The 25,915-nt window shown below is 32.5% G+C and overlaps 1 protein-coding gene and 1 non-coding gene across 2 annotated transcripts; both read right to left on the bottom strand.

Moving 5' to 3' along the window:
• Positions 1–6,418: 6,418 nt before the first annotated feature.
• On the bottom strand, positions 6,419–6,525 carry LOC128195686 (small nucleolar RNA R71). Its single transcript, XR_008247483.1, has one exon. It is a non-coding gene; the product is annotated as a small nucleolar RNA R71 (small nucleolar RNA).
• A 7,772-nt stretch (positions 6,526–14,297) lies between these two features.
• LOC108327837 (nucleoside-triphosphatase) lies at positions 14,298–17,054 on the bottom strand. The gene is made up of 9 exons (XM_017561558.2): positions 16,763–17,054; positions 16,542–16,670; positions 16,387–16,443; positions 16,207–16,302; positions 15,387–15,592; positions 15,179–15,270; positions 14,877–15,091; positions 14,602–14,791; positions 14,298–14,508 (listed from the first exon to the last, which is right to left on the bottom strand). The coding sequence occupies exons 1-9, from the start codon at positions 17,000–17,002 to the stop codon at positions 14,366–14,368; spliced, it is 1,368 nt and encodes a 455-aa protein (XP_017417047.1). The 5' UTR covers positions 17,003–17,054; the 3' UTR covers positions 14,298–14,365.
• Positions 17,055–25,915: the final 8,861 nt, after the last annotated feature.

Below are 25,915 nucleotides of genomic sequence, written 5' to 3'. Positions count from 1 at the left end.
AGAGAAATTGGTATGGGTCAATGTGATGGTTTTAGAAGGTTTTAAGTTCAAATAAGGGGGTTTTAACATGTGAATTTTGATACAAGAGTTAGGAAGAAAAAACAGAGGTTTGAGGGTTAGTTATTTGGTCATTTTGAACTGGTTTTGATGTTAAGATGGGAAATCTGATGTAAGAGTGTTTGGTGGTTAATAGGTGGAGTTTAGCTTGGTTTTGAACTAGTTTTTGGGGGGTTTGAACTAGTGAGAATTTGAATTCTAGGTTCTGTGTCTAAATGTTTATTTTGGAAGGTGTTAATAAGTCATTTTTGACATGTTGGAATCCATAAGTTGTTTAAAAATAAGCTATAATTTGTGGAATTCAATATTTAGGTCTCTAAAGTGAGGTTTTGGTTAATTTTGGATTGAAATCTTGTGGCCAATCAGTTTAAAATGAGTTTAGGTTGCTTTAGATATATTTTGTTAGGTCAATTTTAGTTTAGAATACAATCTAAGAGTGTTAGAAGATGTGAAAGATACATAGAATAGGTCATAAGTGGTTGAGAGGTGCAAATTTTGCAGTTTTGGTGTTGTAGAATTATGCAGTCTAATTGAGCGAGTGTATTCTAGTTGAGCGAGCATAACAATTCTAGCTGAGCGAGTGTAGTCACTAAGCGAACATAAACCACTATTTTTGTTTTTGCATAACAAGCTTGGGTGCTGAGCGACCAGTTTAGAACATGTTTTGATTCTTTCTTTCTTTGTTTTCTGATAACTTTGAGCTATGCTTTGATTTTGAGGATGTTGTAGAAGTATCTATTGTATTATATGATGATTTATTCTCAAGGTTATGTATGTATTTAATGTATTATCAGTGATGTTATATGTTGGGATTCAATGTGAACGTATATGGATATATGTATGACTTCAAATGGTTTCACTATTAGTAAAGTTAGTTCCAAGGAGGGACTCTTCGATGTGGTTTGAAGTATCTTTAGAATAAATGCAGGTAGCTCAGTCTTGGGAGTTTTTCTGACATTCTAATGGTCATATATTCCCAAATAGAGAGGTTTGACACATGTGGTGAGGGTAGTAAGAGGTTTTAGTCTAGGTGCTTAGCCTACGACACAGTAACAAACTAACCTTGTGTGAGTGGTAGGGTGAAATTCATTGGCAATGACTTTGCAAAGCAGTAGAGGCCACCATAAGGACATAACCCGCCATAGCTCGACATTCATTCTAAGTCTGGAAAGTCGGTTTAGGTCTTTGCATATTAAGATGTTTGGATTGATATATGTTATATATATTATAAATGGTGTATGACTTGTTTTGTAATCTAACTTACCATTTTGCTTTTATTTGTGTTTGTATGTGTTGTGTTCTTTTCTTTTTTATGATCATCCAGTAGGTGTGAACAGAGGGAGATCAAGTTTTCTTGGAGTAAGCATTAGATGGAGGAGCAACTGATGTTTAGTGATTTTAGCTGGTTACCTTGTAAATAGTTTTGTTTAATTACAAGTTTACTTTATAGTTATATTGAAATAACTATATTTTTTTTGTTTTGTTAATATTGGAATTGTGATTACTCATTTATATAATTTAATACAATTTAATACTATATTTTGGAATGTTAACAAAAAAAATAGTTTTCTTGCAAATAATATTGTTTATATTAATCATAATATCTCACTTTTTTATATTTAGAAACAAGAAATGAGATAACACATAAGATTAGATTTATGTAATCTAATTATAAATAAATAAAAATCCAACAAATAAAAAAATATTAATAGAATCTCGATTAAAACTATATAAATTTATATGAGATTTGAAGTTTAATTAAGTTAAATTTTTATTATATTTAGGATTTGAATACTTATTTGTTAGAAGGATTTATAATAGTAGTTTTTGTAAAAGTTATACTACAATGGAAAAGCAATCCAGAAAACAGATCCTCTCGTGGCAAAGAATTTGGGTCCCAATTTCGTGTCATCGATCTACACCAACGACCAAAATCGTTTATATGAGCAGGCCATTAGCACATGAATCATTACTTATTTATTTATTCAGGATAATGATATTTTGAAATCTAAAAATTCATTTCATACCATTTTTTAATCTCTCTTTTTTCTTTATAAATATAAAAATTTAATTTTTAAATAATCATTTTAGCTCTAAAACTAAGATGTCAAATAGATGTTACAAAATCATTTTCCATTCATTTCTTTATGTGAAAATAGTTTAATACTATTAAATTTATAGGAAGAGTTTGTTTTCACATACCATATTAATTATCTGTATCTTAAAATCACATTATTATTTAAAAATACGTTTCGCTATTTTCTTTTTATTTCTAAGGTTTTTTCAAATTTTGAAATGATTGAAAAACAAAGTTATATGTAGTTAGGAATAATTTTTCACATTTCTGTAAAGCATAACTTATCCACTACGTTGTAGTGTAGGGAATAAAAATGGTAAGAAACTTTAATGAAATTAACAATAGATTGCCGGAAAGAGAACATAGATGCTCAGATAATTTTTAATAACATTTTAATAAATATAGAAATATATATTCCATTTTTACATGTTTAAGAATAAAATCAGAGAAATAATATTTATCACTTTTTTCAGATAAAATTATGGTTAGGTTTGTAAAGTTCAACGACTTATCTTTTAATCTGATAGTTAAGAAGTATTCTTTCTAATCCTTAAATATATTTAGTATGTTTTTAGTTTCTAAAATTTTAGACACTAAATATTAAACGAAATTAAACAAAGTACGTAAAAAAAAACTATAAGAGATTAAAATTATCTTTGTAGAGATTTAATGGATAAATATTTATATAAGGGCTAAGATAAAGCAAAATATATGGAATTAAGATGAGTAATTAATTTCTTTAATCAGTTCCCTTTTCTTTCTTGCTTTTGTTTTTTCTATATTTTTTATTCCACTTACTGGGAATACCATGTGGGAAGAAAGGTACTTTCTTTATTATTTTATGGGTGGAGTTGTTGAAAATGTTTGATCACGCTTTAAGGAAAGTAATTTCATAAATTAATTTAATCCCAATAAAGTAAGTGTACAACTGTATTTTCCTATAAAAAATATATACTTTTACAATATTCTATTGCTCAGTATTATTATAATATCACGTGGAATTCGTGCATTTTCATTTTGCTGCTAAAACGGGATTCAGGATCAAAGACCAAACAATAAATTGACATTCGAATCTCATATGAAATTAATAAAGAGAGTTCGTCAACGTAGACATGTTAGTTATTTCATGAATCGTTCTCACACTAAACAAAAATTTGATTTACTGACATAACATATCAGTTGATAAATATTAAAATATAGTAACATGAATATTTTTGACAGATTATAAATTTGTTAAAAGTTGATAAATTTTTTTATCAAAAATATTTATTGATGAATTATAGTCGTTCTGATAAATAAAGTAATCAAATAGGTTATATTATCAACACAAATATGTAAGAAAATCTGTCAAAAAAAAAATTCAGAATAAATTCATGTGCAAGATCAATATTATTCTTTATTTACAACAATAAACCTGTCATCAAACACAAGTCATAATTTAGACAATATTGAAGATCATAAATTAAATTCATCTGCTTTAAAATATAATTGTAGTGTCATTAATTAAAAAACAAAGAAGTATTAAAGCAAATGCTGGTAAACTTAAAAAAGTCCTAATAATATGCATAATCATTTTAATCAATTTTTTTCTTTTTCATGTGGTTGAGGCGGTTGTTAGGGAGGTAGTTGTTGCTAGGATAGTGATAGGGTGGGTTGAGATTGTCCTTGTTGAGCTAACATTCTCATGACCAAAATTTTCAAATTCTCATAGCGCTTCAGTTTATTATAAATCTGGTCACGAACTTGTAGTTGTTGTTTGACGTGGACAATAGTCTCATCAGAATTGCTGGATACAGATGATTGGTGTTTCAATATGCTTCTTCCAATAGTATAATTGGTAGCAAGTCGTCCTGTTCCATATAGTCATCCTTTGTTTTTTCCACGGACAATGTCAACCCAACATTGTATCCTAATGATGTCATTATCATCAGGATTTTCTTCTAATGCATCATCAGGACATGATACCACCTCTAATCTGGTTTGTGAGAGTCTAGTTGAAAATTCTTCCTATTAAATAATATATAAACCGTCAGTACGAAAGGAGGAAATCTAAAAAGGAACAGAATAAGGAAAGTTTGAAGTTTGTAAAACAACTAGCTTACATGTGTCCTCCAAGACCATTTATTAACAAATAGGCCAATTCCCTTTTGAAGATGAGTTTGCTGAAACACCTCATCAATGTCGACAACTTGTCCCAGCTCTGTTGCCTATAAAATTATACAAGACCATTCATACCAAGTGTTTTGGAAGAGTCCTTGGTGCTTTTTCATCTCTTGGCAAGTTTCCTTTCTTTGTTTGAATTTCACATGGTTTAGACGGTGAGTGTGTCTTGTTAGGAAAAGCTATAAACCTCACCATATGATTCATCTTGCTTGTGTTTTTTTTTTCACGTGATTAGGAGTGACTTAGGCTACAAGAGATTAAAATCTAAGCCTTGTCACATTAGAAGTCCAAAATTAGGAGTCTAGTTGTTTTTAGCTTTTAACTTTTTTTTGTTTAAGTCTATCTTTTAAATTCAAATGTGATCTTATCTTGATATGGTCAAGTAAGTAGCCTAAGACATTTTGGCTAGGTAAGACTTAGTACTTAAGTAACCTTTGACTCTCCTCTTGATAGGTGTAAACTTTACTTGTTTTTGTTACTTAAAATGTTGTGTTTTTTAGTAAGTTTAAGTGTTTATTCTCATGAAAAGTATATAAATGTTGATGTAAGTATAGTTTTGAATGTTTAAATGTGTTTTGATGCTTTTGTATGTTTATATCGAAGTAGAATAAGGGCTGGATAATATCAAAGACTTGGAGTGCGTCACTTGCCCAGTCAGGAGGATCAAATAGCCCACCCAGCGAGAGGACGTTCGTTGCCCAGTGAGAGGACGCTCGTCGCCCAGCGAGCAGTGGTCACTCGCCCAGCGAGAGGAGGCTACTCACCCAGCGAAAAATCACTTAGAGCCCTTCTCTTTAAAAACGCGAACCAGAGGCAGAGAAGGCAGTTCTGGAGGGAGGAGATTAGAGGGGACTCTGCTGCTTACGTCCAAGCTCGTTTCTAGGTGCTTCCAAGGTGGAAAACCACCACTTTCCACCGTCCAATCCATCATTTATCGCTTCTTAGATGCATATGTGTAGCTAAAACTCCATTTCACTAGGGTTGAGAGTAAAGTTCTGAAACTCTTTGTAATTTTTCTATTAATGCATGATCTTGTATGAATTTTGTGTTCTATCTTTATTATTCATGCCTGCGATGGGAATCTGAGCTAATTGAACAGTTAAATAATTGGGAAATGTATGAGACCGCGGACCTAGGATAGAACAACTAAAGGATTTCAATTCCTAGACATAGGATGGAATTTTTAGTCATCTGTGACATTGTGTTTAAGACAAATCTGAGAACTGAATTAGCTAAGGGATTAGTAATTTAGTTTGAATGATTCAGAAACTGTCATCTGAGGGATCAGAGGCTGCATGCGCCTAGGATGTCGATGCTTAATTTTAAGGAATTGTGTTAGTAGAAAATTACCTGAGTGATGAACTTGAATTTCAACCCCAGTGAACTTTAATTCGACTGTTTTTACCACTTTATTTCACATCTGTAAGCTAATCTTAATTGTGTTATAAAAATACGTTTAATAATCGCTAAATTAGTAAACTTTAACAATCAGTGAATCTGAACAAATCTCTTGGGAAAACGATATCTGGACTTACCAGTTTATTACTTGAACGATCCGGTACACTTGCAGAGGTCTCAACAAGTTTTTGGCGCCGCTGCCGGGGATTTGTTTTTGTTTTCGTTGATTGTATGTTGTTTATCTGGTTTAGTTGATTTTAGCTTTCTTTTATCTCTGAAGAAGTTTTGAACTTTTCATCTCGTCAAGAAAAAGAAGAAATGGAAGATAATCGTACTAGAGAAGGTTCTGGGCAAGGAAGACGTACTCTTGCAGATTATAATACTTTCTCAGGACCTCTGCGCTTCAACAGTATTGCAAGACCAGTGGTGAATGCTGCTAACATGGAGATGAAGCCAACTCTTATTCATCTGGTGCAGAACAATCAGTTTCATGGATTATCCCACGAGAATCCATACACTCACTTGGCTACTTTCATGGAGATCTGTAATACAGTGAGGATTCATCAGGTTCCAGATGAAGCAATCCGACTCAGCTTATTTCCATTCTCATTGGCTGGTAATGCAAAAATGTGGCTGAATTCCTTTTTAGAGAATAGTCTGACAATCTGGGATGATGTAGTTGCTAAATTTCTGAATAAGTTCTTCCCTCAGTCCAAAGTCAATAAGGGAAAGCAAGAGATCTCTTCTTTCCAACAAGATGCTGATGAAACTCTAGGTCAAGCATGGGATAGATTCAAAGGCCTACTGAGAAAAACCCCTACTCATGGATTTGATGAGCCTACAATGCTAAATCTGTTTCTTGGAGGGTTGAAATCTCAAACAAAGTTAATGTTAGATGCATCAACTGGAGGTAGTATCAGATGGAAGACGCCTGAAGAAGCACATGATCTGATTGAAAACATGGCTGCAAATGATAATGAAGTTCAGAGTGAAAGAACTCAATTTCAACAAAAAGGTGTTCTTCAACTTCAATCTCAAGATGCTTTACTAGCTCAGAACAAGATTATGACTCAGCAACTTGAGACATTAATGAAGAAGTTATCTCAGCTACCTAAAGAACTGCAGAATGTTTCTCAAGCTCAACATCAGATGGTTCAAAGTTGTCAATTGTGCGGAGGAGATCATAATAATGGTCAATGTGTAGTGCAAAGCAAGTCTCATGAAGAAGTACATTATATGGGAAATCAAGGTCTTCAGATGAATTATGATCAACATCAAAGTTTTAATCAAGGATGGAGACCTCATCCAAGTATGGGACAAGCTGTTCCGTTCAACAGACCACCTCCACAGAACTTTCAGCAACAACCTTCTCTGACAGAAAGAACTTCAAAACTGGAAGAAACTCTTCAGCAGTTTATGCAGGTATCAATTTCCAACCATAGAAGTACAGAAGCCTCACTTCGGAATTTGGAGATTCAGGTGGGTCAATTAGCTAAGAAGTTGGAAGAAAAACTAGAGAAGGAATTTGGGGCAAACACTGAAGTAAATCCAAAGGAAGACTGTAAAGTTATTACTACAAGATCAGGAAGAATTCTGGAAGAAAGAGAGAATGAGAAAAAATTGAGTGAAGAAAAAGATGAGATGAGTAAACAGGGAGATAAAGAAGAAGAGAAAGAGGATAGAGAAAGTGAAAAGAAGAGAGAGGGAGAGAAAAAGAAAAAAACAGGTGTACGAGAAACCTCTTCCATATCCAAAGGTTTTCTCTAGAAACGAGAAGGAAAATGAGTTCAAGAGTTTCATTGATATTTTCAAGAAGTTGGAAATCAAGATGCCATTCTCAGAAGTACTGAAACAAATACCTTCTTATTCGAAATTCATGAAAGATTTGCTCACAAAGAAGAAAAAATATATTGAGGAAGAAACTATAGAAGTACAGGGCCAGTGTAGTGCTATCATTCAGAAGTTGCTCCCACCAAAGTTTAAAGATCCAGGCAGTTTTACAATTCCATGCACCATTGGTAAACTGGCTATTGGGAAGGCGTTAATTGATCTTGGAGCCAACATCAATCTTATGCCTCTGTCAATGTTTAAAAAGATTTGAGAATTAGAGTTGAAGCCCACACACATGAATCTACAATTGGCAGATAGATTGATCAAATATCTGCATGGAGTAGTAGAAGATGTTCTGGTAAAGGTAGACAAATTCTTATTTCCAGTGGATTTTGTTGTCATGGAAATGGAAGAAGATACAAAAATTCCTTTGATTCTGGGAAGGCCATTCATGAAGACTGCTCGAGTGTTGATTGATGTTGATGATGGGAAGCTTAAAGTGAGAGTTGAGAATGAAGAAGTAAATTTCAATGTTTTTGAAGCAATGTCTCACCCAAATGATGAAGATACATGCTTTCAAACTGATGAACTTGAGGAAGTCTGCATGATTACACAGAAGACGATGCATATATCATCACCTCTTGAAAGGACTCTTATTGATGCTTGTGAATTCTTACTTGCAGATGAAGAGAAATTAATTGATGAATGTATACAGAATCTAGATGCTTTAAAGGAGACTCCATCTGATGAAGAAGAGATAAAAGAAAAGAAGCTGGACTTGAAGTTGCTACCTTCACATTTGAAGTATGTTTTTCTTGAAAAAGATGATAATAAACCTGTGATCATCAACAATGCTTTATCCACTCTGGAGGAAGAGAAATTAATTGAAGTCTTAAAAGTGGACAAAGGAGCTGTAGGTTGGTCAATTTCTGATTTGAAAGGAATAAGTCCTTCTTATTGCATGCATATAATATTCATGAAGGATGATTTCAAACCAGTGGCTCAACCACAGAGATCTTCTTAGTGTCAAGCTAAAGACGTTAAACAAGCGCTTACTGGGAGGCAACCCAGCTTTCTAACTCTATCTTATTTTTTTGGTTTCAGTTCTTTTGGTTGTGTGGATTGAATCTGAATATGTTTGGTTGTGTGGATTGAATCTGAATCTGTTGTGGCTGTGTGGATTGAATTATGATTTTTGCATTGATTTGATTGTGAAATGTTTGTTGGAAGTGTGTTTATGAGTTTTGAATTCTGTCCATGATAACTGGCATGATTGTGAGATTGTTATTGCAAAATCTGAGTTTTAGAACTTGTGTTATGATTATATATGATTTGTTCTTGAATCTGATTGATTTTGACCCAGAAGTTGAATATCTGAGTGTACTGAGAAAGCTTTGAGAGCAAGTGAGAAGATATTATTGCTATGAATTTGGTTTTTGCATAATTCTTATTAATACATATACATTCTGGTTTAGAAATGAGAAAGGCAGTTTTGTTTGATGAAATTAGCTACTTGGCCAGATGACTGCCCATATGTGAATACTCATCCTTTGTTATCCTGTTTGATCCTTATATATTGTTGTGAACCCTGAGCATATTACAGAACAATCTACCTTATCCAACACTCTAGAAGAAGAGAACAAGAAACATATTTGTCAAGAGATAGGTAGAAATTAAGTTTGGGGGAAATTATAATCAGTTGAGTCTTAAACTGATGAAAAACGATGTATGAAAAAAAAAAATTTCAATGCGTTATGTGATGAATGAAGAGGTAGTTGATAAATAAAGTTCAATGTTGTTATGTTCTTGTTCTCCTATTCTTTAGTGTTGTTTTGTTTCCTTGTAAAACCATAGCCAAGCCAAGTTATAACCTGAGAAAGTCCTTTTGATTTAAATCAGAATGTTTGAATTGTGTATGAGATGACTTGCAAAAGTTGATGAAGTAGTTGATGACAATATGAGTGTGAATTAGAGTGTAAACACTTGCAGGTTGAGATAAACACTGGTTGAGCATAATTGTATTATTCTTTTTCTGGTTGTCTTATCATTTTGGATTCAAGAACTTGTTAATATAGATATTATAACATTTGATCTGAATATTTGGAGATGTAGGTACAATCCTTACTGTTGTGACAGAGATTATGTGATGGAATATTAACTCCTCTTTTGGGTTTGTTTTCTTTTGTTATTGTTTATTTTCATGAGGACATGAAAATATATAAGTTTGGGGGAGTTTGATAGGTGTAAACTTTACTTGTTTTTGTTACTTAAAATGTTGTGTTTTTGAGTAAGTTTAAGTGTTTATTCTCATGAAAAGTATATAAATGTTGATGTAAGTATAGTTTTGAATGTTTAAATGTGTTTTGATGCTTTTATATGTTTATATCGAAGTAGAATAAGGGCTGGATAATATCAAAGACTTGGAGTGCATCACTTGCCCAGTCAGAAGGATCAAATAGCCCACCCAGCGAGACGACGCTCGTTGCCCAGTGAGAGGACGCTCGTCGCCCAGCGAGAGAACGCTCGTCAACCAATGAAAGGACGCTCGTCGCCCAGCGAGAGGATGCTCGTCGCCCAGCGAGAGGACGCTCGTCGCCTAGCGAGAGGACGCTCGTCGCCCAGTGAGCAGTGGTCACTCGCCTAGCGAGACCACTCGCCCAGCGAGACCACTCGCCCAACGAGAGGAGGCTGCTCGCCTAGCGAAAAATCACTTACAACCCTTCTCTTTAAAAACGCGAACCAGAGGCAGAGAAGGCAGTTCTGGAGGGAGGAGATTAGAGGGGTCTCTGCTGCTCACGTCCAAGCTCGTTTCTAGGTGCTTCCAAGGTGGAAAACCACCACTTTCCACCGTCCAATCCATCATTTATCGCTTCTTAGATGCATATGTGTAGCTAAAACTCCATTTCACTGGGGTTGAGAGTAAAGTTCTGAAACTCTTTGTAATTTTTCTATTAATGCATGATCTTGTATGAATTTTGTGTTCTATCTTTATTATTCATGCCTACGATGGGAATCTGAGCTAATTGAACGGTTAAATCATTGGGAAATGTATGAGACCGCAGACCTAGGATAGAATAACTAAAGGATTTCAATTTCTAGACATAGGATGAAATTTTTAGTCATCTGTGACATTGTGTTTAAGGCAAATCTGAGAACTGAATTAGCTAAGGGATTAGTAATTTAGTTTGAATGATTCAGAAACCGTCATCTGAGGGATCAGAGGCTGCATGCGCCTAGGATGTCGAGGCTTAATTTTGAAGAATTGTGTTAGTAGAAAATTACCTGAGTGATGAACTTGAATTTCAACCCCAGTGAACTTTAATTCGACTGTTTTTACCACTTTATTTCACATATGTATGCTAATCTTAATTGTGTTATAAAAATACGTTTAATAATCGCTAAATTAGTAAACTTTAACAATCAGTGAATCTGAACAAATCTCTTGGGAAAACGATATCCGGACTTACCGATTTATTACTTGAACGATCTGGTATGCTTGCCGAGGTCTCAACACCTCTCTTACTTGGGAATTGGATGGTGAACACTTAAAACCTTTTCAACTTAGGAAAACTCTTGAAATTAAAAGATGTAAAAGAAAATATCTCACCATAGGGAAAATGACTCTGAGGATTCATTTAGTTTAAAAGAAATTTCCAAGCAACTTAGAGAATTTACCCAATGGCAATAAAATGAAGTGCAAGTGATGAAAGAAAGAGAGAGTGATAGAAAACTACAAATTGCACTCATAATTGATGAGCTTAAGGACATAAGGGAAAAATGAAAGAAAAATAGGAGTAAGGATGAATTGCAATCTAGAGTTGAGAGAGTTGTTCCTTTCTTTGGTGAGGATATCAATGCATTATCATATTTAACTTGGGAAAGGAAAGTTGAAGAACTGCAACCATTCTTTGCTAGAAATAGAAACTCATACATTCTTAGCATATGCATTTCTAGGCTAGAAAGGTATGCAAGTAAATGGTGGAGTGAAAGGAAATAGAATGTTAAGAGAGGTAGAAAGCTCCCCATTCAAGATTGGAAAGTTTTAAAAGTTTGCATGAGAAGAAAGTTTGTTCCTCCTTACTTTGAGAAACTCCAAGAGCTAATGAGAAAATTCATTAAAGAGGGAAAAAAATTCATTAAAGGTCTAGATGGATTCTTTCAAAGAAAAATTGAGTTTGAAGGAAAAATTGGAAGAATCTTGACTTAGAAAAGAAAAATAGAAATAGAAATAAAGAAGAGAAATTAAGAGCGAAAGAGAAGCTCTTAGAGAAAAAGAGATTATAAAAGAGAAATTAAGAAAGCTAGAAAAGAGAGAAAAAATAACTTTTAGAGAAAAGGAAATAAGAGAAGAAGAAGAGAGAAGAGAAGAAAAAGAGTGAAGAAAGGAGTAAGAGAGAAAAGAAAAGGAAGAACTTGAAAGAAGAGAAAAAGAAAGGAAATAAATTTCTATCAAGGAAGAAGTGCTATAGTGGACAACTTCGACTCCCACAATTATCATGGAACCAAGATTTTTAAGGGAAAGTTTTCAATCCTTCAATTTTTCTTCAATTATCCTTATGTTTTCAAATTTTAACTTCACTTTTGAACAAATTATCATTCAATCCTTCACTATGTTACATTTTTCCAAATATGGATACTCAAACCTTAAGTTAGTGTTATCTTTGTAGTTATAAGTAACACAAGACAAAAAAAAAGTTTCTAATGAATTAGAACTTTTAATTTTTCTTAAAATTATAAATCAAAATATAATCCTTATTCTAAAGTTGCTTTCCTAAATGAATTGTTTGTTGGAACAATATTAATTAGAGATATGCTTTATGCTTATTGCGGATTAAGATTTAATCTAGGAGGAATTCCTATGGATCCCAACAAAAATAAAGTCATTTCAAGATGGTATGCTCCTAAGACTATGACGAGTTTCTTCTACAATAAATCCATATTGATAAAGGCGACCTGTTAGATTTGAGGAAACCTCCTTGAGGACAAATCTCTATACTAGGAGTTTGACCAAGGAAAAATCAACAAGGTGGAAGAATGCAAGCTTAAAAAGCAATCCAAACATTTATGATATCATTTCCAAACTATGGACCATCTTGTCAAGCTCTAAGATCAAGAAAACAAACTTACACATGGTTGCCAAAGTCATTCCCCTCAGTGCAAACTCTTCGGCGCCTAGCGACAACGAACTGCTTCAGCAACTTCACAATTTTACTTTGATGCACGTGTCTTAAGCGTGTAAAACATGGTTTTTACAGATGGCACTTGATCTGTGTATAGCGGGGTTTGTTAAGCATGATGGGTAATGTGTAAAAAGGGATTCTCATCCCTATAAATAGCGAACTTCCCTCCTTTACAAAACACTTTTGAGATTAATGAGTTGAACCCCTGTCGAGATCACTCCAAGAACAATTCCTTCTTGAGAGTAATCATTAGAGAGTATGAGGGTATCTGTTAGCCTCTCTCCCTAGCTAGGCTTTTTGTTATAGCATTCTATCTCCCACATTGCACCATATGCACCTTCCTTCACGAGAGTCTTCATCCATTCATTCCTTACATCTTATCTTCATTTTGTTTTCATCATTAACAATTAAATTATTTCTGTTGCATCCTTTTGTTTACCTCATTCTCCAATTCCCTTTCGAAGTCAAAGGGAGTTGTAATTGCTATCCAATTCAGAGAAGCACCCCTGGTTCGTGGCTAATCTAGTAGAACAACTATGGAAGGAGTATATCAGGTTGTTTCCCTGTCCCCTAGTGACCCTAATTCTTCACACACACAAAAACATTTGTTCGTTTCTTTAATAAATGCCTCAAAAGTAGTAAATTTTAATTAAAAAAACGTGTGATTATGGAATTGAGGGAGCAAGTAATGTAGATTGAAGTGAGTGGTTTGTGTTGGGAATCCAAGTGTGAATCTAAGTCCCACATTAGACAAAAATGAGAAAGTAGAGCACCATATAAGGTTGAAGATCCATTAACCCTTTGTCTTAAGGTTTTGGATAGAGAGTGATGTAAATCCCTTATGTGGTTGAGCTCATATCTCATTGTTATTATATCTCCCAACTCCTCCTCAATAGATCCAAATGTTATAGCGTGATGAAGTAGTCTGAAGGAGTTTATATTATCCAACTTGTTGCCACCTTCAACTTGTGAAAGTATCATTAATTAGATACATAATTTTTTTTTATAATAAATGAGTCAATCCATTTAACCTCTTTTAACTTTAAATTTAGTGTTTAAGTTTAGTGTGTTGAGTCGGGTTATAAGAGTTTTAGCATACCAAGGAAGAAGTTGGATTAAACTTATTCATTTTTTTGTTTTGTTATTTCTCAACTTCTATAGTACCTTTTAAATTTAAAGATGGTGTTTGGACTTTACTTGGAATATATAAATCAAAGTTCAATTTTCATTAATTAATCGCTCTGTCAATTATATTACCTTAAACTTTAACTCAAGTGCAAGTTAGGACCATGATATGTTAACAACTTTTTTTAAGAATCTTTTGACAATAGACTATGTATCATTATTTTATTAGTCCGTATATTTAAAACGGACCAATCACGAGCTATGTACAAGATTATCAATTAATTTTTTACCATAAATAATGCATAGATAATTTTAACGAATGTTGACATTGGATAGATTTAATGTTTCTTATATAGTAAACTGAGTAAAATAAAATAAAATAAAGATTAATTAGTGAGATTGATATATGATTAACACGAGTGATCAGGGCATTTCTTCCACCACAACCTCACCTGCCTAATCTAATCTTTAAAGTGGAAAGTCTCATTTATTTCTAGTAATTGAGCATCATCAGTTATAGCTTTCACATAGAAGCTTACATGAAATACATAAGCCGTTCAAATTTAGGCACTGATGATATAGCTTCTATGGCTGTGCCAAGAGGCCATGCTGTTTCCACAAGAGCATCTTCATATTCAATTTTATCAGCCAGTGTAAACTCTTGCTCAGGATCTAGGCCTGGAAACAAACAAACACGTAATATTAATAACAAAATGAAAATAATAACCAACTTGTATGAACTTGAACTTGATCATACAGTGGAAAACCTACCAAATCCATCAACCAGCAACGCATACTGGTACGTAATGTCCATGCAGACAAACGCAACTCTTTCTTCAGAAAGAAGTGGATAACTGGATTTGGCATCTTCAAATGTTTTTCCACAAGCTCCCTTAACCATGTTTTCAAGATCCACAGGACGAACAATGGCATTGGGGGATTTTGGATCAACGATACCAACCTATACAACAAACAACGAAATTACTATCACTGTAGCCTGAGAAAGAAATCCAAATCAGAAACTCATGCTAAAATAATGCTCATACGTCTCTGGGCAGATAATAGAACGATGAAGTAGCATAAATAGTTCTTTGTCCACTTCCTCTTCCACCATCCCATACCCCACCAAATGAGCAATTGTGATGAGAACATGGCGCCTTCAACTTGAGAGCCTCAAGGACTATCTCTCTGCATGCATCATAACTGGGCCCTGACTTTGGAGGGTACACTGCATACTCAACTTCTGAATATGTATAGCTTCCTATAAACAATAACAAACTCACCTGTTGTTTCCATCTCTCAACGTATCATCAAGAAGTGAATGCCACAAAGCAATGACTTTGTTTACCTTCGTATCCAGCCAAAATGCAAGGGTTAGCAGAGCCATCAGTGACCTTCAAAACCTCTGCACGAAATGCTTCTCTACCATAGTGCAAGTAACTGAGACACAAATTATGGTGTTTAAAACTAAATATTCTACCATTCTGATGTCATTTATTCTGAAAATGAAGTGAATCCAAATTTGTCTCGTGTGTAGGGAGAATAAGAAATGAAACCTGTGAACATAGAGATCGTAATTTTTGCCCTTCGCATATAGCTTCTTTATGTAAGGATCCTCTCCTTGAGGTAGTAATGGGGCATTTTTGGCTGTGTTCCTTGAGACAGCATATGCCATTTGAACTGATCCTCCTCCAAGATCAACCACTCCCACTGTCTTTGAAAACTTTTTTCCCAGCCTCCCCAGTAGATAATTCACAGCCAACTACAACTCATAAAAGTTTCAATGTAAGTCACAAAATTATAATACTGGTATCAAAATTATTTTCCCAAAAATTGCGTCCAGACATCACACTGATAAATTATCATTCATCCATATGATAAAAAACATTATACTATAAATCTAAAATAATGTGATAAGTTTAATTTACAACAAAATAATTTAATTTTTTTTTTAATATTTTACTTAATTTTAAATGATGTTTTGATATTTATAAATAAATTATATATATATGTATATATATATATATATATACATTAAATAATAGTCTATCATAATAATAATTAATAAAATCACACATAATTTTTAAGTTAAAAATTCTTCGACCCAGAGGATCTCTCTTGATTCTCTTGTTAATTTCATGGTTGAAGTAGTGTGTCGTTGTGCTTTATATGATTTGTTGAGATCTATGTGAGAAAAGTATAAAATTTATATTTTAACCTTTCTTCTCCTTTTACTTAGAGAAAGCTTATTTAGCTGTATGTCATACGGATTGCACTTATTCTAATATATTATTTTTGCTTAAAAGAAAAGAAAAACGAAAGGTGAAATCAAATGATGGATAAAATTATGAATAATAGAGAAATCTCATATCATACCCACAGATAAGAGCCTTCTCGGGTTCCTTCAATTATAGCTACTGCATCATCTGATTGAAGGTTCAGAGTACTTCTGTTCTTGAACAAATTCCTAACCTGAAAGATAGCAAAACGAAAACACAAGAAGTTGAAAAGTCATGGTTAGCAAAATGAGAAAACGAGGCTCTGGTAATTAGTTACCGCTTGCAATATGTTTTCAGCAGCATTCCCTTCCAAAAGTCTCAAACCTGCGGTTGCCTGCATCATTAACAAAAGGAAAAGACATTATGTGGAAAACGTTGTTCAGATTTTCGACCAAACGTTGTATTCATGTAATAGAGAAGAGAAAGACCCACGCCAAGCATAAGGGGTGTCTTGGGGTGCAGGTCCTCAGGGACAACATTTTCAGCTGCCTCTAAAAGTGGAATCAAAGATTGGGCAGCTTTTTCAGGATCATCCGCATATGAACTCAAACCGGGTGTGACCTACAGCACAAGAACGAAAGTAAGGTTTTACAAAACCAAAGAGATACATGAGAACAATTATGAAGCAAAAATTAGCAGGCCAAATGACGTACCTTTGCGAGAAATTCAAGATTATTGCCAATGCGAAGGAGATCTAAGTTCTGGTCGAAATGGAAAACGTGCACTCGAGTTCCAGTGCTACCAGCATCAAAAATCACAGCATAAGAGGAAAGGTTTTCTTCTTCTTTGAGGAATACTTTCCGATTAGACAGAAGGTTGTTCCCAAGATATTCGGAGGAAGAGAATGTAGGCAGTAACAAAAGGAAGAAACTAAAGAAAAATTGAAACCCCATTCTCAAATGACTCTCACCTACCAATACAAAATTAACATGTGCCTCCTATCTAAAGAGGGAGATGATATGTACTTTATCAGATATCAAAAACTAAATTTAATATATAATACTTCAATAACTTTTCTTTTTGTTTAATAATATTACAAGAAAGTTGTAAATTATTTATCAATTATTGCCCGTTTGTCGAATGTAGATATTAGTCACGGATAAAAGATGTTCAAATAAGATCTCAAAACATGAATGAAGTCATTAAATGAAAAATCTAATTATATTGAGTCTTTGCATAATCAATGTGAATGTATCGTTGATAATTTCGTCTCCTCATATAGTAAAGGTTCTTACAGTACTTTATTGATTTTGTAATTATGTCGCTGATATTGGTAACAATAATAATTAAAGCTTGAAATGTTTATGCACCGTGTACATTATCATATTCTTCAAAACCCATGCATGCTCCCTCCCTCTTCATCATTCTCTCTTCTTATGGTTATCTAAACTGAAAATTGTAGTCCTCATATAATTAATATTACTACAATATGAATGGACATAATCCTTTAATAATAAAAAAAATATATAAATAAATATTATTTATTCAACAGATGAAATATATTGATAGACTTTATCGAGAGATATAAGTATTGATACTTATAATTTTGTCTGGATATGATTAATATTAGTTGATAAAATATATATTTAAATGTTCTTTTTTCTATTCCTTTTACATAATTTTTTTTTCTTGTCATCTGTCTATCGTCACGCCACCTCATTAGTCTAATTCATTTTAATTCTTTGGGATCTCACTAGTTAAACAAAATCAAATATTTTATCAAATATTATATGATGATTCTTGATTCTAGCTATTCAAAATATTAATTTTTATTATTGTGTAATATCATAGTAATTATTATAATCATTCATAAGCATTAGTTTAGAAAAGTATTTGTCTTAATTAACATAACTATAGGATCTTGATTATATATTACTTCTTGTATTTAAATAATACATGATCAATGCAAATTATCACATTCAATACCATTTCCTAATGTGGTATCAGAGCACACAAACAAACAACTCTTGATCCATAACCAAAACTATTGATAGAGGGAGCAATATGAGTGTTGAACCCACTCCTTGATGTGTTTGTTTTTTATGATGACAACACATTGACTGTAACAACACATATGTTGTCATGTCACTACAAAAATATGTTTCTATGTGATGAAATACATATGTGAATATGGAAACGTTTATTGCTGATAAATGCATATGTTAACATGTTGTTGGTTGTGCATACTACTGCTTATGATGTGTTTATATCTTTGTATGCATATTGTATGTTATCTATGATTAAAACCACAAGCACAAAAGCATATTTGCATGACATAATCGAATACAGTTTTGTTGTAATCAATTAAGGTCATCAAACAGCTTATGTTTTGAATTGTGGCAAAACAACAAGTTTGAATCGATTACATTAGTTGTTAAATCGATTAAAACTCGTGTTTTTGCTTATATAATTTTCAAATGTTCTATGATGAGTTTTTGAACAGAAAAAGTTTTCAAAATTTGTTTAAGTGCTAAGCTTAATCGATTACACATTTTATGTAATCAATTAAGTCTATTATCTTTTGAAAACTGTTTTCAGCTTAGTCATAATTGCTATAAGGGTCATATTTTTAAATATGTTTGACTAGCATTAAATGCAAATCAATTACATTAATTGTGCATTTAATTAAGAGTTGTGTTAGTTGTCATTCTGTTACATCTGGTTTTTAAGTAACCGGTTACATTACTAACATAATCGATTACTTTGCGTCTGATATGATGAAAACTATAAATTGACGCATTGCTTGTAATTAAAAAGACTTTTGATCATTTGAACATATTCATATATGATAGTTTTGATCTGAAAAAGGTTTACAAATTACATAGACGCTCCAAGAATCAAGAAGCGAAGATCTTGAAGAAACTTGAAGGATTCTTGAGAGGAAATTTGAGAGCTTGACTGACTAATCTTATATTCGCACTGCTGAGGTGTATTTGCTCTGATCAGAAAAGGGTTCTGCACTTGTTGATTTTGCTGTGTCCCTGGTCATGTGCGACAGGAAGAAGAATGAGAAGCTCTTGGACTTTGAGAGGGATTTCTCAAAGGGTTTCTGCAGCAAGAACGTGTGGTTCTATGTGTGAAAGTGTTTTCTTTTCTATATTTGATTGTGAGTTGGAAAGGTGTTTACATTGTGAGGGTGTGTTCACTGTAAAACCTTTGGTGTAATTCTCAAATCATTATAGTGAAATATCCTTCAATCTAAGGTTGATTGGAAGGGTACTAGATGTAGGCATTAAGGCAGAACTAGGATAAAAATCTTGTGTTTGTACTTCTTTCCCTATCTTGTTTACTTTAAATTGCATACACGTTTACTTACATAACAAGAAAGTTTAAAGATCATTCTAACTTTGCAAAAAGATTTGAAAAGCATTCATTTTTATAAATCACCAATTCACCCCCTCCCCCTCTTGGTGTTGAGAAACAAGCATCTTTAATTCTAATAATTGGCACCAGAGCTGGTTTTGAAAAGTTATTTGAAAAAAAAAATTGATTGTCCTTTAATTCAAGTCATCCTTTCTAAATGGGGTGCTCGAAGAAGAGATTTATGTTGAATAACCAAAAGGTTTCATCAACAAAGGCAATGAAGGCAAAGTACTAAGATTTAAAAAAGTGTTATATGGCCTTAAGCAAGCTCCCCGAGCATGGTATAACAAGATTGATAAATACTTCATAGATCAAGGATTTGGGAGGAGTAAAAGTGAGCCAACACTATATATTAAGGAACAAGGTCAATACCATCTCATTGTCTCTTTATATGTTGATGACCTTATTATCTATACAAGAAACAATATGGAGATGATGAAAGACTTTAAAGAAGACATGATGAAGACATTTGAAATTATCAACCTTGGCTTGATGAACTATTTCCTCGATCGGTATAGAGGTGAAACAACAAAAAGAAGGTATATTTATCTCTCAAAAGAAATATATTAAAGCTCTACTAAAGAAGTTCAAGATGAATGGTTGTAAACCTATCGTTACTCAGTTTGTGGTAAACAAGAAGCTACAAAAAGATGATGGAGCACAAGAGGTAGATGAATCGCATTATAGGAGTTTAATTGGAAGTCTCTTGTATCTCACAACCACACGACTATACATTATGTATGCTACAAGTCTTCTATCAAGATTGATGCAAAAGCCAAGCCAAATTCATTATGGAGTAGGAAAAAGAATTTTAAGATATCTACATATGGTACAAAACCATGACTAACTCAAGGATGATTGGCTACACAGATAGTGATTGGGCAGGATCAATGAAAGACATGAAGAGTATGTCAGGATACGCTTTTTCACTAGGATCCGGTATTTTATCTTGGGCATCAAAGAAGCAAAAAATTGTGGCACAATCAACAACAGAAGCAGAGTATGTAGCAGCTGCTGAAACCACAAGTCAAGCAATATGGCTACGAAGAATACTTGAAGAAATGGGTGAACCACAAGATTGACCGACTATTATCTATTGCGACAATAAATCGAAAATAGCAATAAAAAAAAATCCAATCCATCATCAAAGAACAAAACACATAGCTATTAAATATCACTTCATTCGAGATGAAGAGACAACTAAAAAAATTCGACTAGAGTACTGCCCAACAGAAGACCAAATTGCAGATATTTTTACGAAGGCATTACCAAGACCAAGATTTGAACTACTACGCACTATGCTGGGAGTTACCGAATTTGCATTAAGAAGGAGTATTAAAGTGTAATGTCAATTCTAGAAGAATGTAGAAACTCCTTAGATAGGAGAATTGAAATGTAATACAAGTTCTAGAATATTGTAGAAAAACCTAAGATAGGAAGAAAAATCAAGAATATTCTACATAGCTAAAAATCTAGAACATTCCACATAAGTTGTGACTAGTATGTTCTAGAATAATCTATGGGTCTATAAATACCCATGAACTCTACCATTTGATGCATGTAGCCAACATCTAGTATGTAAGCCAACATCTACTACAACCAAAGATAGCTACAACACTTCTTCCAACTACTACTTCTACATTCCATTATCTCCATATTTTCTCTACATTCAACTATCTCTACATTTTCTCTATCTCATCAATTATTCCTTTCACAACCTCAAAATACTAACAACGAATATTATTGTCAGAACCATGTTCTACATCATATGAACATGTTTAAAGAGCTTTTCATTTGACTTTGTTTGTGGATAAGGATCCAAACCAAACCCTTAATAATGTGGATAAGGGAGATGAGAAACAAACATTCACCCCAAGTTTAAGGGGGGTCTTGGGGTGTTGTTCCTGGGGAACAACCCTTTCAGCGTCCTCTAAAAGTGGAATGAGAGATTCTGCAGCTTTTTCAGGATTTGTGTAAGAGCTCAAATCAAGTGTGATATGCACCAAATTAACGAAGGGGAAATGCAAGAGTAAGAAATGAAGAGAATAGAGGATCATGATTAATGTTTGAGATGAACCTTTTTAGCAAACTCAAGGTCATTTGCTAATGCGAATGAGAGTTCTGGTCAAAATGGAAGACTAGTATGAAAGATGACAACATAAGAGGTATGGAATTCTTGTTTGGGGAGTATCTTACGATGATTGAGAAAGATAGTGTTCCCAACATATTGCGAAAAAAAGTGATGGCAATGAGAAGAGTAGAAAAATGATGAGGGATAGGAAGCTCATGCTCTTTGATTTTGGAATCACCAAATTCATTTCTACTAGCTCCTTGCACTACTCATAACTCTTGTCATTATTTATAGATCTAGATGTGCAACATGGCCATAAAGATCCACATTGATCAGAAGATCATGTCTGATACTTCATTAAATATTATTTTGGGAGTGAATTAATGTAAGAACAATATCTAAATAGTAAGATTTTCTTTTCAGAAATAATGTTTTCAATATTTCTCTTACCTATGTTCACATGTGGAGGGTAGATGGATATCAAAACAAGAAAGTAGAAAAAAATAAATAAATAAGAGTTGATTTAATGTTTGGTTAAGTTTTAAATTTTTAATAAATTTAGATATTTTTTGTATCGGATGACCCCTGGACAGTCCCAAACATAGCATGTGGGATGTCCAGCCAGACTCGAGCACTCAACCCGGACGACCATGACAGGTAGGTTTGCAGAGGTGATTAAGGTAAAACACCGATTAGAGGGTTGAGCTCGGGATTGGGCCGTGATTAAGGCCCTGCTAATCCTAGACCCACGACCAAAACTATAAATACAAGTCAAAGGTAAGAGGTAGGCAAATTCATTAATTGCACATTTATTGCGGTACTAAAACAACGATTGAACCTTTTACTGACTTAAGCATCGGAGCACCTTTAACAGGTACCCTCCCAAGCGCATGGGACGGACAGACAGAGACTAGCCGAAGGACAGATCGTGAAGAGACCGGACGAACATGACTGAGAGCCCACGGATTTAGGTGACTCGACACATACAGGAACATTTTTAATTATATTTTTATTAATATGTTTCTGTCTTTTGAATTTTCAAATTTATTTTTTATAGTTTTTAGTTTATATAAAAAAGGGAAAGTAGAAAAAAGAGAGAGTTGATTTAAAGTTGAATTAAGTTTTAAATTTTTTACAAATTTAGATATTTTAGTTGAATTTTTATTAATTTTTCTATTTGTTTTTAGTTTTTTTAATATTTTTTAATTAAATATTTATTGGACTTTTAATTTTTTTATATTTTTTAATTCAGTTTTTACTGTTTTATTTATGTTAACTGAGTAAGGTAATTTTTAATTTTAATAAAATAATATTGCAAACAAAAAGTGACTTTTCTTGCATTAGTATTTTTTATATTAATTATAATACTTCACGTTTTCAATATTTGGAGAAAAGAAATGAGATAACAGTTGAAAAATGATAACTTTTTTACACATTAATTTTTTATATTTATTTGGCACTATTTTTTTTTTCTTTTTTTTGTATTTTAAATTATAAAAAAATTACTTTTTTTAAATTATTTTATCTTGTTAAGACCGTCAAATGAATGTAAATGTTTTCACTCATATAAGATTAGATTCATGTAATTCAATTAAAAAAAATTCAACAAACAAAAAAATATTAATAGACTGTCAATTAAAATTATATAAATATTTATGAGAGTTGAAGTTTAATTAAGTTAAATTTTAATTATATTTAGGATTTGAGTACTTATTTGTTAGAAGGATTTATAATAGTAGTTTTATTTTTGTAACAGTTATACTACAACGTGATTTCTGGCCTTTTATAATACAGTTAATGTAGAACGGGCCATCCGACCCGACCCGGCCTATCACGGGTTGGTCACTTAGTAAGCCAACCCAATCCGGTTCATTTATTAGTAAGTCAGAAAAATTCGAACCCGAATCCACCCACCACGGATTGGTGGATAAACATATTATTGCCTCAGTGGCACACTTAATTATAATTTTTTTAAAATAAAAAAAAAATTGCAAACTTTCTAATATTCAAATCTAAACAAATTTCACTCCCAACAAGAGTTTTTAATTAATTTTGAAAATAAAAAACTTAAATAACTTTTTCAAGCAAAAAAATAATAATAAATATTTTTTTATAAAATTAAAATTAAATTTTAATAAAATAAAATTAGATAAGTGAGTCAATCTGGCTCAACACGGGTTCAACCCGCATGAGACGGGTTTAAATAAGCCGGATTGAAATCTGACCTGCATAAAAAAAATACAATTTTTTGAAACCCAATCCGACTCAAATCTGTGGTGGGTCGAGTTGGCCCGCGGGTTATGACCCATTTTGACAGCTCTAAGTGAATGTAGCCTTCAAAAAGTTCAAAATTCTTTAAATTAGGATGGAATTAGAGTGATGAATTTAATCTCTTTTTTTTTCTTTATAAATATAAAAATTTAATTTTTAAATAACCATTTTACCTCTAAAGATGTTACAAAATCATTTTCCATCCATTTCTTTATGAAAATAGTTTAATATTATTAAATTTATCGTCTAGGAAGAGTTTCTTTTCACATACCCTATTAAGTGTATCTTAAAATCACATTGTTATTTAAAAATACGTTTCGCTATTTTTTTTTCTAAGGTGTTTTCAAATTTTGCAATGATTGAAAAAAATAGTTATATGTAGTTAGGAATAATTTTTCACATTTATGTAAAGCATAACTTATCCACTACGTTGTAGTGTAGGGACATAAAAATTGTAAGAAACTTTAATGAAATTAACAAAACGATTGCCGGAAAGAGAACATAGATGCTCAGATAATTTTTATTAACATTTTAATAAATATAGAAATATATATTCCATTTTTACTTGTTTAAGAATAAAATCAGAGAAATACCTCCTTAAAAAATTATATTTATCACTTTTTTCAGGTAAAATTATGGTTAGGTTTGTAAAGTTCAACGACTTCTATCTTTTAATCTGATAGTTAAGAAGTATCTTTCTAATCCTTAAATATATTTAATATGCTTTTAGTTTCTAAAATTTTAGACACTGAATATTAAACAAAATTAAACAAAGTACGTAAAAAACACTATAAGAGATTAAAATTATCTTTGTAGAGATTAGAGGGGGGAAATTTATATAAGGGCTAAAATAAAGTAAAATATATAGAATTAAGATGAGTAATTAATTTCTTTAATCAGTTCCCTTTTCTTTCTTGCTTTTGTTTTTTTCTTTAATCACTTACTTGGAATACCATGTGGGAAGAAAGGTACTTTCTTTATTATTTTATGGGGGAGTTGTTGAAAATGTTTGATCACGCGATAAAATTGTTTAAGGAAAGTAATTTCATAAATTAATTTAATCCCAATAAAGTAAGTGTGCAGCTGTATTTTCCTATAAAAAATATATACTTTTACAATATTCTATTGATCGGTATTATTATAATATCACGTGGAATTCGTGCATTTTCATTTTGCTGCTAAAACGGGATTCAGGATCAAAGACCAAAAATTAACATTCGAATCTGATATGAAATTAATAAAGAGAGTTCGTCAACGTAGACATGTTAGTTATTTCATGAATCGTTTTCACACTAAACAAAAAATCGATTTACTGACACAACATATCAGTTGATAAATATTAAAATCCATTAGTAGTATGTGTTTCAGGTTGAGACTGAGATTTCTTATTCAAACATTCAGAGTTGTTCTACAGATCGACTGGATTTTCTAATGATCTTTGACTATCCAAATTGTATTGTTGACTTTCTCTTCCTTATTCAAGCGTGTTAGAGATATATGTTAAAGGTATTTTGAGGCTCAAATGAGTGACATTGTGTAACAATATTTAATAAAAGTGAATACAAAATTAGTCACTTAACCTTTCTGTCAAACATATATTTATATATATTAAAATGAGTTTACCCTTAGGTCTGATGCATTATCAATAAACGATTTTCATTATTTTCTCCATTATTTGACTTACAGATGGATTAGTCCATCGGTAAATTCTTTAATAAATGAAATATACATTATCAACGAAAAATATGTCGATAAAACAAGGAGGAATTTTTCCGTCCATTTCTCCTCTTTGTTCGCAAGCCAAAATCGTTATATATCTCTCACTCCACTAGTACAAAAACAACATACAACGTCGAATATTTTTGGCCTTTCACATCAAATTCGAGAACGACGTCATATTGAGAGACATTAAATTGACATCGAATTTAAAAAATTCGACATTAATTTAATGTCGAATTTTGTCAATATACGACGTTAATCAATTTTTTTTATTTTTTTAATAAATTGTAATCCTTTTTTACAACTCTACGAGACCTGAAAAGCAGAACTATGAACGGTAATATAGAATCAACAACAAATAACAATAACAAACAACAAACAA

Source organism: Vigna angularis, chromosome 2 (assembly GCF_016808095.1).
Source record: "Vigna angularis cultivar LongXiaoDou No.4 chromosome 2, ASM1680809v1, whole genome shotgun sequence".
Classification (NCBI taxonomy): Eukaryota; Viridiplantae; Streptophyta; class Magnoliopsida; order Fabales; family Fabaceae; genus Vigna; species Vigna angularis.
This window is presented reverse-complemented; position numbering and strand designations above follow the sequence as displayed.

Coding starts and splice junctions, on each gene's coding strand:
- LOC108327837 (XM_017561558.2), bottom strand. CDS start 17,002: ATGGGGTTTCAATTTTTCTTTAGTTTCTTCCTTTTGTTACTGCCTACA. Junction 16,671..16,762: donor ATCTTGAATTTCTCGCAAAG/GTACGTCATTTG, acceptor CTTGTGCTGTAG/GTCACACCCGGTTTGAGTTC. Junction 15,593..16,206: donor GAGAAGGCTCTTATCTGTGG/GTATGATATGAG, acceptor TATGAGTTGTAG/TTGGCTGTGAATTATCTACT.